Source organism: Carcharhinus amblyrhynchos, chromosome 7 (assembly GCF_965287045.1).
Source record: "Carcharhinus amblyrhynchos chromosome 7, sCarAmb.v2.hapA, whole genome shotgun sequence".
NCBI lineage: Eukaryota > Metazoa > Chordata > Chondrichthyes > Carcharhiniformes > Carcharhinidae > Carcharhinus > Carcharhinus amblyrhynchos.
In genome coordinates, this window is record NC_137330.1 from 115,734,706 (window position 1) to 115,750,756 (window position 16,051).

The 16,051-nt window shown below is 45.3% G+C and overlaps 1 protein-coding gene across 4 annotated transcripts in view; it reads left to right on the top strand.

Annotated features, from left to right (window-relative positions):
• Nucleotides 1-12,507: 12,507 nt before the first annotated feature.
• kif6 (kinesin family member 6) overlaps nucleotides 12,508-16,051 on the top strand; it is a 430,254-nt gene continuing 426,710 nt past the window's right edge. For all 4 annotated transcript variants that reach the window (XM_080192988.1, XM_080192989.1, XM_080192991.1 and 1 more), the window contains exon 1: nucleotides 12,508-12,612. In XM_080192988.1, coding sequence (XP_080049114.1) covers nucleotides 12,553-12,612 — 60 coding nt within the window. In that variant the 5' untranslated portion in view covers nucleotides 12,508-12,552. The remainder of the gene's footprint in view (nucleotides 12,613-16,051) is intronic.

Genomic DNA, 16,051 nt, shown 5'->3' on the forward strand with positions numbered 1-16,051 from the left:
AGGGTGCCAGAAAAGAAGCCAAATTTGGAATAAACCTCGGTAATAATTCACTAATCCCAGGAATGATTTGAATTCTGTGGAGATCCTTGGAGTTGACACCTCCTGAATGGCCCTCAACTTGTCATCCACTGGAGGAACACCCATTCCATCCATCAGATAGCCCACAGCACACACATGAAAGGCACATTTTTCCCTTTACAGTTGTACCCTGATCTCCAACAATCGCCTCTCATTAGAAAAAAAAAACTACAGCACAATACAGGCCCTTTGGCCCACAAAGTTGTGCTGAACATGTCCCTACCTTAGAGATTACTAGGCTTACCTATAACCCCCTATCTTACTAAGTTCCATGTAGTTATCTAAAAGTCTCTTAAAAGACCTATCAAATCCACCTCCACCACTGTTGCCGGCAGCCTATTCCACGCACCTATCACTCTCTAAGAGAAAAACTTACCTGGGACAGCTCCTCTCTACCTAGTCCTCAGCACCTTAAACCTGTGTTGGTCTTTTTCTCTGCCCTAACAATGACAATAACACTATATTCTGCAGTCTCTTCTTTCCTTCTCTGTGAACGATATGCTTTCTCTCTACAAAGGCCTCTTCCAGCTTTGCTATGTGTTCGTATTCCGAAGTTCCTGTGACCAAGACATCATTCAGGGAGACCGCCACCCTTGATAACCATTGGAGTGTGTTCTCTATGACCCTTTGCAGACGAGATCCCGAAGGGCCAGTGAATATACTCGTAAGGGCTTTTTTGTGTATTACTTGTCACACACCTTCAGAAAGGCTCGTCTAATTCAAGTTGGAGATATGCATGGATCATGTTCAACTTCTCAAATGCTTGGTCCCCAGTTATCCTGGCAAACAGGTCTTCAATTCAGGGCATGAGGTATCTGTCAAGTTTACAAACCCTATTGACAGTAAGCTTATAGTCTCCACAAAGTTGGATTGACTTATCTGGCTAAAGGACAGGAACAACAGATGTGGCCCACTCTTCAGATTGATTTGATTTGATTTATTATAGTCACATGTATTAGTATACAGTGAAAAGTATTGTTTCTTATGCGCTGTAGAGACGATGCATATATCAAGATTCCAATCTTGGAATTTCCTACTTAACATCATTGTGTGAGCGCCTGTAGTATTTAATAGAAGGCCAACCGGCCATATGGAATAGTCAATGAAAGCAACTTCACAAGTCTTCTACATCCTCTAAAATGAATGAGGCACTGGGAACCACTGGAAATGGCACATCTGGATTGGGATAGCTCAACCAGCTGTGTTTCAGATAAGCTGGTTTCAGTGTTTCAGGTCCTGCCCTGTCCAAGAGCCCAAGAAACTACAAAGGGTCGTGAACGTAGCCCAATTCATCACTCAAACTAGCCTCCCACCCATTAACACTGTCTACACTTCCTGCTGCCTTGGAAAAGCAACCAGCATAATTAAGGTAAGGTAAGTCGTTTACATCCTATGGACCTGAGGGCGTAAAGATGGTGGAGGGGAGGGGTGGGAAAGTAAAGAAATACCAAAGGTAATGGCCTGGATTGAAGACATTGAATGGATAGTTAAAGCCTGTTTTGCTGAAACAAGGATGGGGAACAGATCCTAGCACCCCAAATTGTTTGTAAGCTTATAATGCGCCTTACGTGGGGACCAAGATCTGAATCTGATCCCTTCACAAGAGCATGTTGCAGGCTTTCAACAGGAAAGGATTGGAGAATATATCATGAACTTCAATCAATTGGCAGGACCCTTAAATCTTATGCTATTTTCCAAGTAGATGCATTGAATGGAAAGGTGACATCGGAATATAGTATACGCTCAACAACTAGAGAAATGGAAAGGATTGACCCAAACAAATTTTGCTGTACACTTGGAAGCTGTCAGTTTCACATTACTAATGTTGAAACCTCTGACATGTGATGGGCTCCTTATTACAATCATGATGTTTAAAAGTTTAAACTCTTGTTGAACATATCCCTTTAGGTTTGGGGCCAAATTTGTGTCATGCCTCTCAATAAAATATTCCATTGATGATATAATGAGTTGAGTCAAAGCCAAAGCCAATATGAACCCAAGGTGTTACCCAGTGGAACAGCTCATAAAGAAAAGAGGGGAGCTGCTATTTTTGGCATTAGAATTTGCAGTATAGGTTTAAGATTTTGAACTTCTGAATGAGTTAGTCAGTCAGTCAACATAAGTAGCATAATCAGGAAGGTCACAGATCTCTTCAAATCTTTTATTATTCTCTACCTTTCCACTCACCCCTACTCCCACCCAGCCCTGCCTGGTGTCTGCCTGTTGTTATTCTTCAGTACAATCTTTCCATACACAGTGATACAATATCATCTTTGCCCTCCCATGGGCTCTTATTTGAGCTGGGACCCTTCCATTACTTTTTGAGTGTATTGATATTCGGCTGTGATTTGATTTTTTATTGTCACATGTATTACTATACAGTGAAAAGTATTGTTTCATGCGTGCCACACAGACAAAGCATACCACACAGAAAGAAGGAAAGGAGAGAGTGCAGAATGTAATTTACAATTACAGCTAGGGTGTAGAGAAAGATCAACTTAATGCAAGGTAAGTCCATTCAAAGTCTGACAGGAGCAGGGACGATCCTGTTCTTGGGTCGGTTGGTACGTGACCTCAGACTTCTGTATCTTTTTCCCGAAGGAAGAAGCTGGAAGAGTGAATGTCCGGGTTGCATAGGGTCCTTGATTATGCTGGCTGCTTTTCCAAGGGAGCAGGAAGTGTAGACAGAGTCAATTGATGGGAGCTGGTTTGCGTATTTTGTCTGGGCTTCCTTCATGATCCTTTGTAGTTTCTAAGGGTCTTGGGCAGAGCAGGAGCTATACCAAGCTGTGATACAAGCAGAAAGAATGTTTTCTCTGGTGCGCCTGTAAAAGTTTGTGAGCGTTGTAGCTGACATGCCAGACTTCCTCACCCTCCTGAGGAAGACTAGGCATTGGTGGGCTTTCTTAACTATAATGTCAGCTTGGGAGGATCAGGACAGGTTGTTGGTGATCTGGACAGTCAGAAACCTAAAGCTTTCGACGAGTTCCGCTTTGTCCCATTGATATAGATAGGTCGTGTCCTCCACTATGCTTCTGAAATCGATGACAATCTCTTTCATTTTGTTGACATTGAGGGAGAGATTATTGTTGATCATACCAGTTGACCAGATTCTCTCGTCCATCTCAAAACTGTTTGAGGTCTGACCCCCTATGTTGGTGTCATCAGTGTACTTGAAAATGGAGTTGGAGGGGAATTTAGTCACAAGGTCATAGATGTATAAGGAGTATAGTAGGGGGCTGAGGACTTAGCCTTGTGGGGCATCAATATTGAAATTGATCATGGAGGAAGCATTGTTGCTTAGCCTTACTGATTGCTGTCTGTGGTTTAGGAAGTCTAGGATCTAGTCGCAGAAGGAGGAGCAGAGGCCCAGATCATGGGGTTTGCAGATGAGTTTTGTAGGAATAATAGTGTTGAAGGCTGAGCTGTAGTTGATAAATAGGGGTCTGACATAGGCATCTTTGTTGTCTAGGTGTTCCAGGGTTGAGTGCAGGGCCAGGGAAATGGTATCTGCTGTAGACCTGTTGTAGTGATAGGTGAAATGTAGTGGATCCTGGCAGTCTGGGAGGGTGTAATTGATTCAAAGAACAAAGAACAAGCCAGCACGGGAAACAGGCCCTTCGGCCCAACGAGCCCGCGCCGCCGCATCACCCTACACCTATTCTACCCTGCGTGTCTACGAATGGAACCCCTAACTTAGCCAGATTCAGGGGAGAATAGTGTCAATTTGGTAAAACCAATCAGCCTAAGAGCACATCTTTGGGGTGTGGGAGGAAACCGGAGCGCCCGGAGGGAACCCACGCAACCACAGGGAGAATGCGCAAACTCCCACAGACACAGGTCCAAATCCATGTATCTGCATAGCTAGCAGTGCTAGTCACCGAGCTGTTGCGGCGCCCGTCTACCGGTCCAGGACCAAGCACACACACCGACACGAAGTACTAGGCCACTCCTGGAACTTCCAAGAGCAGCCCACGCACGGCCCACCGTGTGCATGCCCCTCGTTTGACACGAGGTGGACCTCCACCTGCGGAATAAAAAGACAAAAATGTTAATCTTACAAGTCTGCTTTTCCGGTGTCTCCCGAGGTTCTAACCTTATTTAATAGCCCCTACCATAACCCTCCATCCTCGTTTCACTCATGTGTCTATCTAACTGAACCTTAAACGAGTCCAACGTTCCTGCCTCCACCACCCTACTCGGTAGCGCGTTCCATACCCCCACAACTCTCTGCGTAAAGAACCTTCCTCTCACTTCCAAATTGTACCTCTCCCCCCTCACCCTTAAATCATGACCTCTCGTATTTGTACCCAGTCTAGGGAGCAGTCTCTCACTATTAACTCTATCTATTCCCTTCAGTATCTTATATACCTCTATCATGTTCCCCCTCAATCTCTGTCTTTCCAAGGAGAATAGTCCCAGTTTCTCCAACCTTTCCTCGTAACCCAGTCCCCCCATGCCAGGCAACATCCTGGTAAACCTCCTCTGCACCCTTTCCAGGGACTCCACGTCCTTCCGGTAGTAAGGTGACCAGAACTGGACGCAGTACTCCAAATGCGGTCTAACCAACGTTCTATACAACCGAAGCATTAGATGGCAGCTTTTATACTCTATACCCCTTCCTATAAAGGCTAACATTCCATAAGCCTCTCTAACAACCTTCTCCACTTGTGACGCAACCTTCATGGATTTGTGAACCTGCACTCCCAGGTCCCTCTGTATGTTTATACTCCTAATCTGTCTACCTTTTATCAAATAGCTCCTCTCTGCATTATTCCTTCCAAAATGCATCACCTCGCATTTGTCAGGATTAAATTCCATCTGCCACCTATCTGCCCAATGCACCAGCCTATCTATATCCTGTTGTATCACCTGACAATCCAGTTCAGTACCCGCCAACCCTGCCATCTTGGTGTCATCAGCAAACTTGCTGATCACACCACCTACGCTCTCTTCCAAGTCATTTATGTATACTACAAAGAGGACAGGTCCCAGTACTGAGCCCTGCGGCACACCACTGGTCACTGGCCTCCAGCCCGACAAGGTCCCCTCCACAACTACCCTCTGTCTCGTATTACCCAGCCAGTTCTCAATCCACCTAGCTACCTGGCCTCGTATCCCATGTGCCTTAACCTTTTCTACCAGCCTACCATGAGGGACTTTGTCAAACGCCTTACTGAAATCCATATAGATGACATCAACGGCTCTCCCATCGTCAACCGTTTTTGTCACCTCCTCAAAGAATTCCACCAGATTCGTAAGGCAAGACCTCCCTCTAACAAAGCCATGTTCCATATCCCTAATCAGATCACAACGCTCCAAATGCTCATACATCCTACCCCTAAGTATTTTTTCCATTAATTTCCCTACCACCGATGTCAAACTCACCGGTCTATAATTTCCAGGGTTATCCCTACTACGTTTTTTGAACAGCGGTACCACATTTGCTACCCTCCAGTCCTCTGGGACCTCACCTGTGTCCAAAGAAGAGACAAAGATTTGCGCCAGAGGCCCAGCAATTTCATCTTTCACCTCCCTAAGCAGCCTGGGATAAATACCATCAGGCCCCGGAGCTTTATCCGTCCTTACGCTACCTAAAAGCCCTAGCACTTCCTCCCTCGTAATAGATATTTCCTGCAACTGATCCTCAGCTCCCTCCAAGAGACCGCACAATTCTGAACCCCTCTCCTTCGTGAATACCGACGCAAAGTATTCGTGCCATGATTAACCTTTCGAAGCACTTCATAATGATGAATGTCAGAGCCACCGGACAACAGTCATTCAGGTACGCTGCCTGACATTTCTTTAATACAGAGTTGATGATTGTCATCTTGAAGCAGAAAGGGACCTCAGATTTCTGTAAAGAGAGATTGAAGATGTCTGCAAATATATCGCAGATTGTTCTGTGCAGGATCTGAGTGTTTGTCTGAGCACCCCATCCGGGCCAGTCACTTTCTGTGCATGTTGAGAAAGTTGCTCTGACGTCTGCGATGGTGACCTCGGGTATGAGTTTGGCCAAGGCTTCCAGAGTGGAGGGCACGCTCTCGCTGACCTCTTGTTCAAAATGGGCGTAGAATGCATTCAACTCATCAGGGAGGTGTGTGTTGGAGCTGGTGATTTTACATGCTTTCATGTTGTAATCTGTCATATCTTGCAGACCTTGCCATAGTCGGCAGGAGTCAGTGTGGCTAGCCTGGGACTCTAGCTTGGTCCGGTATTGTCTTTTAGCATCTTTGATGGATCTCCTTAGGTCGTATCTGGATTTCTTATATAGGTCAGTGTCGCCTAACTTGAACACCTCAGACCGGGTCTTCAGCAAGCAGTGGATATCCCTGTCCATCCATGGTTTCCAGTTGGTGAACACACAGATTTGCTTCTTTGGCAACAGTCTTCTACAAACTTATTAATGAAGTCACTTACTGAAGTGACATAATCGTTCAGGCTGGTCACAGCGTTATGCTTTTTGAATGATATTGACAATTTTCTTGATATTTTGTAAACACTGATTGCTATTAAGTTCATCAGTTCAATATATAGAGTAGAATTGATGGAAATTCTTTATTAGACAGAAATTCTTTATTAAGATCCCAGATGGCCTGAAGGGTTGAAGCACCACCTGCTGGGAAATTAATCCAGAAGATCCACAAGACTTCAGTTGTAACTTGAGGTCTGTGCTGAGTAAACTAACCTCAACCGGTGGAAATTATTTAACGCATTTCGACCAGAGACTATGAAAGAAAACAGTTCCTAATATAGAATCCTTACAGTTCATAAGTAGGCCATTTGGCCCACCAAGCTTGCACTGACAACAATCCCATCCAGGTCCTATCCACAGGCTTATATTGTAGAGAATTCCATGGGTTCACCACCCTCTGCATGAAGAAATTTCTCTTCCTTTTAGTATTAAATGGCCAACCCTATATCCTGAGGTCATGACATTTTGTATATGCCCTCTATTTTCAGACTCCCCTACCTTTGGAAAATATTTTGACTATCTAGCCTATCTATAACCCTCGTTATTTTATGAACCTCTATAAGGTCACTCCTAAGCCTCCTATGTTCCAGGGAAAAAAGGTTCCAGTTTATCCAGCCTCTTCTTATAACTCAAACCATCAAATCCCAGTAGCAAATAGTAAATCTTTTCTGCACCCTGTTTAGTAATACCCTTTCTATAATAGGATGATCAGAACTGTATGCAATATTCCAAGTGTGGCCTTACCAATGTCTTGTGCAACTTCAACAAGACGTCCCAACTCTTGTATTCAGTATTCTGACCAATGAAACCAAGCATGCTGAATGCCTTCTTCACCACCCTGTCCACCTGTGGCTCCAATTTCAAGGAGCTATGAACCTGTACTCCTAGATCTCTTTGTTCTGTAACTCTCCCCAGTGCCCCACCATTAACTGAGAAAATCCTGCCCTGGTTCAATCTATCAAAATGCATCACCTCACATTTATCTAAATGAAATTCCACTTGCCGTTCATCAGCTGACTGACCCAATTGATCAAGATCCTGTTGCAATGCTAGATAACCTTCTTCACTGTCCACTACTCCACCAATCTTGGTGTCATCTGTAAATTTACTAACCATGCCTTCTAAATTTTCATCCAAATCATTAATATAAATGACGAATAACAATGGCCCCAGCACCAACCCCTGGGGCACACTACTGGTAACAAGCCTCCAGTTTGAAAAATAATCCCCCACAATCACCCCCTGTCTTCTGTCGTCAAGCCAATTTTGTATCCAATTGGCTACCTCACCCTGGATCCCATGAGATTTAATCTTGTGCAACAACCTACCATGCGGTCAGTACCTTGTCAAAGGCCTTATTCAAGCCCCCATTCCTTACAGCTCTAGTTAAAATGCTCATACACAGTAATAATGAATGCTCCTCTGAGGATATTGGCCCCAGTCCTGCAGGGGGCAACCAGTCAGGCTTGTACAGGTCCCAGCTTCCTTAGAATCTGTCTCATGGTCTCAGGAATATAAATCTCTCCTTCTGACAGCATGTCTCCAGCTATGCAATCATCATATCTATTCTCCTAATCCTGACTCGCTATTGCGTGTCTCTGGGAGTAATCCTGAAATGACTAACTTTGAGGTCCTGCCTTTTAATTTATTTCCTGATTCCCTATAATCTGTTTTCAGGACCTCATCCCATTTTTTCCCGATGTTGTTGGTACTGACATGGGCACGACCTCTGACTGTTCACCCTCCCCCTTCAGAATTTCCTGCACTTCTTAGTTACATCGTAGAACCTGGCACCAGGGAGGCAACAATACCATCCTTGTGTCATGTCTGCAGGCACAGAAATGTCTCACTCCTGCCCGTACTATAGTATCCCTGATCACTATTACTCTGCCACTCTTGTTTCTGTCCCACATTTCCACTCCCCACCCCACCACTAGTGCAGCTCAGCCAATTCTGATGCTATGGGTTTGGCTCTCACTGCATTCCCCTGAAAAAGCACATCCTCAGGAGTATCTAAAGTATCTAAATCTGTTCGAGAGGGAGATGGACTCAGGGTACTTCTGGATTAGCTGCCTATTGCTTTTCCTTTGTCTGTTGGTCACCCATTCCCTTTTCGCCTGAACAATCTTTAAGTGCGGTGTGACCACCTGGACATACTATTCACGAAGATCTCAGCCTTGCAGATGTTCCACAGAAATTCCAGCCACTGTTCCAGATCCGAAATACTGATTTCAAGCAGCTGCAACTAGACACATCTCCTGCACATGTGGTCAACCTGTGACCCTCACTTCCCACGTCACACAGGAGAAGCAGAGGACTCAATGTTTCAGCAGAAGTTGAAGGAGTATTTAATGAAGACTTAGCATAACATCCTTGCTTTTGTACTCTCTGCCTCTGTTTATCAAGACCAGGACCCCACTTTCACAATGTACTCCACAACTTATAACCATTTCTGCACATGCCCTCTGGTGTCTCTGTTCAGGCACCTCTTTTGGAATTGCAGTTGTTTATATGATCACTCATTGTTTTTCCTACCAACATGTATCAGCACACAAAGCCAAAAGAGAAAATGCTGGTAAATCTCAGCAGGTCTGGCAGCATCTGTCAGGAGAGAACGAGCTGACCTTTTGAGTCCAGATGATACTTCAGCAAAGCTTTGACAAAGAATCATCTGGACTCAACATCAGCTCTTTTCTCTCTTTTCAGATGCTGCCAGACCTGCTGAGATTTTCCAGCATTTTCTCTTTTGGTTTCAGATTCCAGCATCTGCAGTAATTTGCTTTTCCCCAGTACATCAGCACACGCTTGTCTGTATTGAATTTTACCTGCCCCTTTCAGCTTGTCTATGTTCTTTAGACGGCATGGTGGCACAATGGTTAGCACTGCTGCCTCACAGTGCCAGGGACCCGGGTTTGATTCCCAGCTTGGGTCACTGTCTGTGTGGAGCTTGCACATCGTCCCTGTGTCATATTAATGATTCCTCCCACAATCTGAAAGACATGCTGGTTAGGTGCATTGACCCGAACAGGCGCCTGAATGTGGCTACTTGGGAAATTTCACAGTAACTTCATTGCAGTGGTAATATAAGCCTTACTTATGACGAATAATAAATAAAAAAAAAACTCTATCATTGTTCTCCTCAGTGTTCTCAATATTTCCAATTATGGAGTAAGTTGAGGAGGCAGGCCACAAGTCCACCTCAGCTGGAACAAGAATCAAACCCATGCTGTTGGATTAGTCCAATCCCACTCAACTATCGAGCAATTTGCTTTATTTCCACTCACTCAGCCCACTTTAGATCCATGCTGCCGTCTCCGCTATTGTTTGGATTTGACAGTGGGTGCACTTTAACATTGAGTTATGTTTCACTGTAGGGGTGCAGTGTGTCACTGAGCCATGTTGCATTGTGTGGACTGTATGGGGGCAGTGTGTCAGTGAGCTATGCTGCATTGTGTATACTATATGGGTGCAGTGTATCTCTGAGCTATGCTGCATTGTGTATACTGTACGGGTGCAGTGTATCACTGAGCCATGGTGCATTGTGTATACTGTATGGTTGCAGTGTATCTCTGAGCTATGCTGCATTGTGTATACTGTACAGGTGCAGTGTGTCACTGAGCCATGGTGCATTGTGTATACTGTATGGGTGCAGTGTGTCACTGAGCTATGCTGCATCGTGTATAGTGTATGGGTGCAGTGTGTCACTGAGCTATGCTGCATCGTGTATAGTGTATGGGTGCAGTGTGTCACTGAGCTATCCTGCATTGTGTGAACTGTATGGTTGCAGTGTGTCACTGAGCTATGCTGCATTATGTATACTGTGTGGGTACAATGTGTCATTGAGCTATGCTGTATTGCGTACACAGTATGGGTGCAGTGTGTCATTGAGCTATGCTGCATTGCGTACACTGTATGGGTGCAGTGTGTCTTTGAGCTATGCTGCATTATGTATACTGTATGGGTGCAGTGTCTCTGAGCTATGCTGCATTGTGTATATTATATGGGTGCAATGTGTCATTGAGCTATGCTGCATTATGTATACTGTATGGGTGCAATGTGTCACTGAGTTATGCTGCATTGTGCATACTGTATGGGTGCAGTGTGTCACTGAGCTATGCTGCATCGTGTATAGTGTATGGGTGCAGTGTGTCACTGAGCTATCCTGCATTGTGTGAACTGTATGGTTGCAGTGTGTCACTGAGCTATGCTGCATTATGTATACTGTGTGGGTACGATGTGTCACTGAGCTATGCTGTATTGCGTACACTGTATGGGTGCAGTGTGTCATTGAGCTACGCTGCATTATGTATACTGTATGGGTGCAGTGTCTCTGAGTTATGCTTCATTGTGTATACTATATGGGTGCAATGTGTCATTGAGCTATGCTGCATTATGTATACTGTATGGGTGCAATGTGTCACTGAGTTATGCTGCATTGTGTATACTGTATGGGTGCAGTGTGTCACTGAGCTATGCTGCATTGTGTGAGCTCTATGGGTGCAATGTGTCATTGAGCTATGCTGTATTATGTATACTGTATGGGTGCAATGTGTCACTGAGCTATGCTGCATTGTGTACACTGTATGGGTGCAGTGTGTCACTGAGCTATACTGCATTGTGTACACTGTATGGGTGCAGAGTGTCACTGAGCTATGCTGCATTGTGTGAACTGTAAGGGTACAGTGTGTCACTGAGCTATGCTGCATTCTGTGAACTGTAAGGGTGCAGTGTGTCATTGAGCTATACTGCATTATGTATACTGTATGGGTGCAATGTGTCACTGAGCTATGCTGCATTCTGTGAACTGTATGGGTGCAGTGTGTCACTGAGTTATACTGCATTGTGTGAGCTGTACAGGTGCAGTGTGTTACTGAGCTATGCTGCAATATGTATACTGTATGGGTGCAATGTGTCACTGAGCTACACTGCATTGTGTGAACTGTATGGGTACAGTGTGTCACTGAGCTATGCTGCATTGTGTATATTGTATGGGTGCAGTGTGTCACTGAGCTATACTGCATTGTGTGAACTGTACAGGTGCAGTATGTCACTGAGCTATGCTGCAATATGTATACTGTATGGGTGCAATGTGTCACTGAGCTGTGCTGCATTGTGTGAACTGTAAGGGTACAGTGTGTCACTGAGCTATACTGCATTGTGTATACTGTATGGGTGCAGTGTCTCTGAGCTATGCTGCATTGTGTAAACTATATGGGTGCAATGTGTCATTAACTATGCTGCATTATGTATACTGTATGTGTGCAATGTGTCACTGAGCTATGCTGCATTGTGTACACTGTATGGGTTCAGTGTGTGATGTGGATGTGCTGGCGTTGGACTGGGGTAAACACAGTAAAAAGTCCGACAACACCAGGTTTAAGTCCAACCGATTTATTTGATAGTACACTCACTAGCTTTCAGGTTAGCCCCTTCGTCAGGTGAATGGGTCACTGAGCTATGCTGCGTTGTGTATACTGTATGGGTGCAGTGTGTCACTGAGCTATACTGCATTGTGTGAACTGTATAGGTGCAATGTGTCACTGAGCTATACTGCATTGTGTGTACTCTATGGGTGCAGTGTGTCACTGAGCTATGCTGCATTGTGTGTACTCTATGGGGGCAGTGTGTCACTGAGCTATGCTGCATTGTGTGTACTCTATGGGTGCAGTGTGTCACAGAGCTATGCTGCATTGTGTGTACTCTATGGGTGCAGTGTGTCACAGAGCTATGTTGCATTGTGTGTACTGTATGGGTGCAGTATGTCACTGATGCTCACGAGCTGCAGGCTGCAGGCTGGCGCGTGCCACTCGCCATGTACGGCTCCGCCCCCTGTTGGGCTGCTATCCAATGACCTGAAACGATACTCGGACATGCGGTTGCCAGGGCCGCCCGGCTCGCCAATGGTCAGGGCGCATGCTGTTGCTGCGGCCGCGGCGGCTGGGTTGTCAGGGAGACCGGGGCCCGGGCCTGATCCCTGGCGCTGCCCTCACTCTCCGGCCATGGTCAAACAGACCATTCAGATCTTCGCGCGGCTGCGGCCCACCAAGAAGCCGGCGGCGGTGAGTGTTGCGGAGCAGGCAGTGGTAGTGTGGGCGGCTGCGGGACATCGCCGGAGGCGGGGAGGAGGGTCAGCGGGCCCGGCAGTGTGGCCCCTCTGCCATTATTGCAGTGCCCTCCTCCCGTCCTCAACCTCCTCCCGCTCTCTCTGTTGCACAGTGATTAGCACTGCTGCCTCACAGCCCCAGGGACCCGGGTTCGATTCCTGGTCTTGGGTTACTGTCTGGGTGGGTTTCCTCCGGGTGCTTCAGTTTCCCCCCACAGTCTGAAAGACCTGCTGGTTGGGTGCACTGTCCATGCTAAATTCTCCCTCAGTGTACCTAAACAGGTGCTGAGTGTGGTGACCAGGGGATTTTTACAGCTGCTTTATTAATGTTAGCCTGCTTGTGACACTAACCAGTAAACTTTTAAACTTCACACTCCTTCCTCTCTCTCCCCACACCCACACTCCATGCTCACCCTGTCTTCCCCACTTCCTTCCACTTTTGCTCACCCTTCCCGGATGCTTTGTGGACATCCCTAAATCATTTCCACTCTCCCCCTGCCAGTCTTCCGATGTGACCCAGTTCCAAATGGAGTAGTTGATTCAGGAATCTGATTTAGGCATTTGAATGATATACGCTATCCAGCTGAAATATTTAGCAACTCAATGTTGGGCATATTGCACTGACTTTCTTGCCAGCGAATCTCAAGGATCTTGCAAGGCCACAACCGACGGTTGTTCTGCAGTGCTTTCAGTGCCTATAAGAACATGGGGTTCAACACTGCCTGGTAAACTGTGACCTTGAGTTTGGATTTGAGGGTCAAAGACACCCTTACTCAGTTAGCCAAAGGCTGAATTGGTACATTGGAGGTAATGATGAGTTTTGTCGTCTATGTCTGTCTTAGTTGCGGGGAGGTTCCCAAGATCCGTAATTGATGAGATGGTTGTGCTGTAGGGGCTGATTTTTAATCAGCTGTAGGGGCTGATTTTGATCTTAGTTCTCCGGTATTGAGAGAAAGGCTTCGGAGAAGGGGTTGAAAGCTGGAGCTTGCTTTCTGAATGAGCCCAGACATAAGCATCGTCTGCATGCTCATTGATTGAAGTTCGATTGATTTTGGTTTTGGATTGGTGCCACTTGGTGACATCAACTGATTGTTTATGTATGCTGACGGCACTCAGCTCTACATCACACCCCGTCTTTTAATCCTGTCCATTGCCCCTGATTTGCCATGCTTGTCTCTTATCCAAAATTAGCTGAATGGAAATCTCTCCAATTTAGCATGCAGAACCACTGGTGAAGGACGTAGGACTCTGTGAGTTGCACAGATCCAACAGAACGAGTATTCTATGATAAATATTAGATTGTATTATTCTCTTCGGTCCCTACTACTGTTTTCTTGCTATCGCCTACTACTGTTTTCTTGCTATCGACTCCATCCATTATCTAAGGTTGAACCAGAATATTTGCAACCTTGGTAACCTATTTGACCCTGAGCTGAACTGCCAGTCTCATGCTCCCTCCATCACTCAGGAAGCTTCTGTTCACCTCTGTTACATTGCCAGTCTCTGCCACTGGCTCAGCTCATCTGCTGTAAGGGAAGCGGGGTTGGTCCAGGTCTGTGCATTAGTTTCCCAGAAATGTTGTGACTGGTCCCTGGAAGAAGTCCCCCAATTTGTGATGATTCCAGTCAGAATACCCCCAATTTGTTATGCTCCCAGAAGGATGAACTAGCTCTTCATTCAATCACTGTGACTGGTTGCAACAAGGTTAATTTAAAAAGAAAGATCCCTTCCTTCTGCTTTCCTAGTCCAAATGCATTTATGTTTTAAAAAGAACCAATTTAACCAGGCTTTGTTGCGTTAAAGAAAGAACTAGTTTATTAGTTACTAAATTGTGAAGAAAAGTAATAAAAACCTACCCATGTACATCCAGATTAGAAATGAGATGTGAGTCCAAAAATGAAGGTTAAAAAAGGTACACAAAGCAGTTTTTAGCTTGTACATGAAGAATAGATGGTGAAATGTTGCGGCTGTTAAGTTGGGTGATTCCAAAAATGCTGGCTTTGATAGTTGATCAGTTGTTATGCAAGTGAGCTGAAAAAAGCTTCCTTTTTCCCACTGGCTTTGCTGACTTGAGACTTGCTTTCAGCATTCAGAGAGTGAGTGACACTTTGAGTAGGGTGCCTTGATGCTCTTCAGCTGTGACCGTCACAGCCCACAATAGCACAGTAGAGCTAGAACACCAAACAAGTGCACACAAACCAGGGTTGCAATGCTTTGTAACCCTTTTTCTTGTGTATTGTTGAAAGAGTAAAACACAAACATGTCTGGGATATAACTCACAGGAGATGGTCTCTGCTGAGCTGGTAATAGGTTTCCATAACAGCTCAGTTTTTAAAAATTGTACCTCTTCCTTTGAAATGTCTGTGTCTGAAAGAGGGTGTGCAACAATCTGCTGTCCCTCTTGGGGCTGAGTATAATTCACATAGAAATTCCAGCAATTGGTTATTTTGCAGTCCCAGCCAATGTTTTCTTATATGTCCATCTTAAAATAATGCATGGTGGCCCACTGGTGGTTCCGCTGCCTCACAGTGCTGGGGCCTGAGTTTGATTCTGGCCTTGGGTAACTATTTGTGTGGAGTTTGCACATCCTGTCTTGTCTGTGTGGCTTTCCTTCGGATGCTCCAGTTTCACCCTGCAGTCCAAAGATGGATTGGCCTTGCTAAGTTGCCCCTTAGTGTACAAAGCTGTGTCAGTTAGGGGGATTAGCTGGGTAAATGCATGGGGCTGCAGGGATAGGGCGTGGGGTGGCCTGGGTAAGATGCTCTATCAGAAAGTTGGTGCAGACTCAATGGGCCGAACGGCCTCCTTCTACATTGTAGCGATTCTATGTCTTATTTATAAGTTCAGTATGTCTAAATGTAATTCAGGGGCTATGATCCATTGTAATTATTGACTTTTAAATTTGATTTGATTTGTTATTGTCACATGTATTAACATATAGTGAAAAGTATTGTTTCTTGCACGCTGTACAGACAAAACATACCGTTCATAGAGAAGGAAAGGAGAGAGTGCGGAATATAGTGTCACAGTCATTGCTAGGGTGTAGAGAAAGGTCAACTTAATGCAAAGTAAGTCCATTCAAAAGTTTGACAGCAGCAGGGAAAAAGCTGTTCTTGAGTTGGTTGGTATGTGACCTCAGACTTTTGTATCTTTTACCCAAAGGAAGAAGGTGGAAGAGAGTGTGTCAGGGGTGCATGGGGTCCTTAATTATGCTGGCTGCTTTTCTGAGGCAGCGGGAAGTGTAGACAGAGTCAATGGATAGGATTAATTAGGCAGCTTTACAATGTGGTAAACATCAGCAGCAAAGCCCTTCACAGGGAAAAGAAAGTTCTGTACATCGCCAGGGTTAAAACGTGACATGGTAAAACCAAATAGGCTCACTGATCATGTGCAAA